Source organism: Ochlerotatus camptorhynchus, unplaced genomic scaffold (assembly GCF_037179485.1).
Source record: "Ochlerotatus camptorhynchus isolate MF236.1 unplaced genomic scaffold, CSIRO-AGI_Acam_v1.1 ptg000037l, whole genome shotgun sequence".
Taxonomy (NCBI): Eukaryota; Metazoa; Arthropoda; class Insecta; order Diptera; family Culicidae; genus Ochlerotatus; species Ochlerotatus camptorhynchus.
This window is the reverse complement of record NW_027040528.1, coordinates 2,705,814-2,708,874: the sequence shown is the minus strand read 5'-3', so window position 1 is coordinate 2,708,874 and position 3,061 is coordinate 2,705,814. Positions and strand designations below refer to the sequence as shown.

The 3,061-nt window shown below is 46.2% G+C and overlaps 1 protein-coding gene across 1 annotated transcript; it reads left to right on the top strand.

Moving 5' to 3' along the window:
* Positions 1 to 363: 363 nt before the first annotated feature.
* On the top strand, positions 364 to 2,844 carry mRRF2 (mitochondrial ribosome recycling factor 2). Its single transcript, XM_065233494.1, has 4 exons — positions 364 to 544; positions 599 to 1,054; positions 1,117 to 1,483; positions 1,542 to 2,844. Exons 1-4 carry the CDS (start codon positions 400 to 402, stop codon positions 2,794 to 2,796), a joined length of 2,223 nt encoding a protein of 740 aa, XP_065089566.1. The 5' UTR covers positions 364 to 399; the 3' UTR covers positions 2,797 to 2,844.
* Positions 2,845 to 3,061: the final 217 nt, after the last annotated feature.

The following is a 3,061-nucleotide window of genomic DNA, read 5'->3' as shown; positions in this document are numbered from 1 at the left end:
TTATTTGAAAGCAGTAACAGCTTAAGAACATTGCTAGCAAGCTACGCTGTTGAATTAAAGCTCTAGAAAGCATTAAGAAGCTCCATATTTAACTTTTATGACCAGTGCGAAAATAATACTGTGTACTTATTTTTAGCGCAGGAGTCTAATCAGGTGCGGAATCCGCAATATTGTCGACAATAAATTTTAATGTTAGAACATTGTTTCCACTGAAAATTTCTCTGTAATTTTTTTTTTCGGGTGATGTTTTGGCAAAAATGTATAAGTGAAACACACGAATTCATTCTACAACAGGAGGATGATTTCGTTCAGTGTAGATAATGTTTATAAACACAAACAGAGGCCGGTTATTGTTTCGCCGTTCAGTCTGTACCGAAGACGACAGCTGAGCCGGCCAGCATGTTGTGCAACAGTTCTATTCCTCACCGGATCAAGCGGATCCTGCAACATGCAGTCAATATTCGATGGAATCACAGCGTGTCCGACGCTGCCCTTCAGGAGAAATACATACGTAACATCGGAATCCTAGCGCACATCGATGGAGGTACGTTTGTAAAATAGCAAGAACGAAACATAGAACCTTCATCGGCATTCTCAGGTAAAACAACCACCACCGAGCGGATGCTGTTCTACTCCGGAAAAACGAACGTCCTGGGTGAAGTTCATCATGGTAACACGGTCACGGATTTTCTGGTCCAGGAACGTGAACGGGGCATAACAATTTGCAGTGCAGCGGTGAGTTTCGACTGGCGAGATCACCGGGTAAACTTGTTGGACACTCCGGGTCACATTGATTTTACGATGGAAGTGGAACAGTCATTGGCGGCCGTTGACGGGACGGTTGTAATTCTGGACGGGTCGGCTGGAGTTGAGGCACAAACGGTTACGGTGTGGAACCAGGCAGACAGGCACCATCTGCCGAGGGTGGTTTTCGTCAACAAGATGGATAAGGAGAATGCGGATTTTGAAGGCTGCCTGCAAGATTTAAGGAAGAAGCTGGGCATTGTTCCGTTGCCCATACAGCTTCCGCTTATGGAAAAGGGGAAGCTGGCTGGTATGGCATTGAGGGATTTGTTATAGTTGGCCGATGTGGTAACATGAAGTTTTTTTTTTTAGGAATTATTGACATACTGTCCGGAACGCAGGTCGTTTGGGATAGAAACTCCAGTGGTCGAATGTACAAAAGTATTCCCCTGGGAGAATCAGAGCTGGCCAACGCTCAGGACAAGTTGTACGAAACCATTGATTCCCTATCGGGGATGGACGATCAGCTGGCTCAGGCAATCATCGAAGCAGATAGCATGGAGAATGTGAAACCGGAATTGGTGCTCAACGCGATCCGGTCCTGTACGATGAAGCAACAGATTGTGCCAGTTCTTCTGGGGTCTGCCTACAAAAATATCGGAGTGCAGTTGTTGATGGATGCCGTGTTACGGTATCTACCGGCACCAAATGAGCGGAATCATATCTACAATTGCTTTGGGTTTGTTTCAGATTAACTTGTTCCGAATGTTCAGTTTTTGTAATGTCTTTTTTTTCAGTTCGGAGTTTGTAGGAAAGGTGTCGAAAGTAACCCACGACAAGCAACGTGGGCCGCTTAGTTTGATACGTGTTTTTCGCGGCACGCTAAAGAAAAGTGCAAAAATTGTAACCGCCAAAGGTGCTGCCGAAACCATTCAAAGGATCTACGCCCCTTGGGCTGATGAGTATCGGGAAGTCGCGTCCATCGGAGCGGGTAACATTGGTCTCTGTGCGGGACCAAAATCGACGGTGACAGGGGATCTTGTAGTATCGAATACAACCTCATTGCGAACTGCTTTCAAAAAGCTCAATGTGTCTGAAGGCGTTGAAGAGGATAGTGATTTGGACGAGGTTCTCGCTAACAAACTATCGCTCCAGACATTGGTGCCGGATGCGGTTTATTTCTGCTCCATAGAACCACCATCTTCGGCTTATCAAGCTGCTTTGGACAGTGCCCTAAAAGAAATTCAGCGAGAAGATCCCAGTTTGAGGGTGACATATGACGAAACAACGATGCAAACGGTTCTCGGTGGCATGGGTAAGCTCCACCTAGAGATAATCAAATCGAGGATTATGTCGGAATACAAAATCGATGTAGACTTGGGTGCGCTTCAAATCGCTTACAAAGAAACTCTTGAAAAGCCATGTCGAGGTAGCTGGACGGCTGAGAAGGAAATTGCTGGACACAAACAATTTGTTCAAATGGAACTGACCGTTCATGCCAAAAAGAGCGATGTAAAGTTTCGTCTGGACAACTCTCCGGAAGCTCAAGAGAATCTTAAGTTGATTCGACCACGTCCGTTGTCTTATGTCAAGAAGGGCTCTATCGCTGCACTGGAACGAGGTCCAAAATTGGGCGGTCAGCTAATGAATGTTGCGATCACTCTACACCACTTGACCATAGGCAAGGGAACCGCAGATACCTTCATAATGGCAGCAACGGCGCAGTGTGTACGACATGTACTTTCTTCGGCAAATGTCCGCTTGATGGAACCGATTATGCTGCTGGAAATAGCCATGCCATCCGAGTACCTGAACTCTATCATAGCGGATCTGGGACGGAGGCGGTGCACGGTGCTGGATGTGACCTCCAGGGGACAGCAGCAAAAGGTTCTCCGTGCGAATGCCCCTCTTGCTGAGTTGGATGACTATTCGAGCGAGGTGAGATGTATTAGTTCGGGAACGGCTAGCGTTTCGATGGAACCAAATGGCTATGTGATGCTGAACGAGATGGACGAAGTGACTGCCATCCGGAGGGCGCACGGATTAGAGTAGTGTTTCGGTAAGTGGATGCGCAATAATAGTTATTCTTGATTGTTGAAATACCGTGCTGTTTGCAGTGGAGGTCGAAGTTGAGAAAGCCACGCGTAAAATCCATTTACTCGCATTGCTGTCCATCTTTTTGCAGAAAATCTTCAAAATCTTCATCAATCTTCTTTCAGCTACTAAGCGTGCACGAATCTCATAAAAGCAAAGTGAAATTTTACCTGCACCTTAGATAAAGTCGCCCCCTTCGAATTATACCTGATTTGTGTTCGTT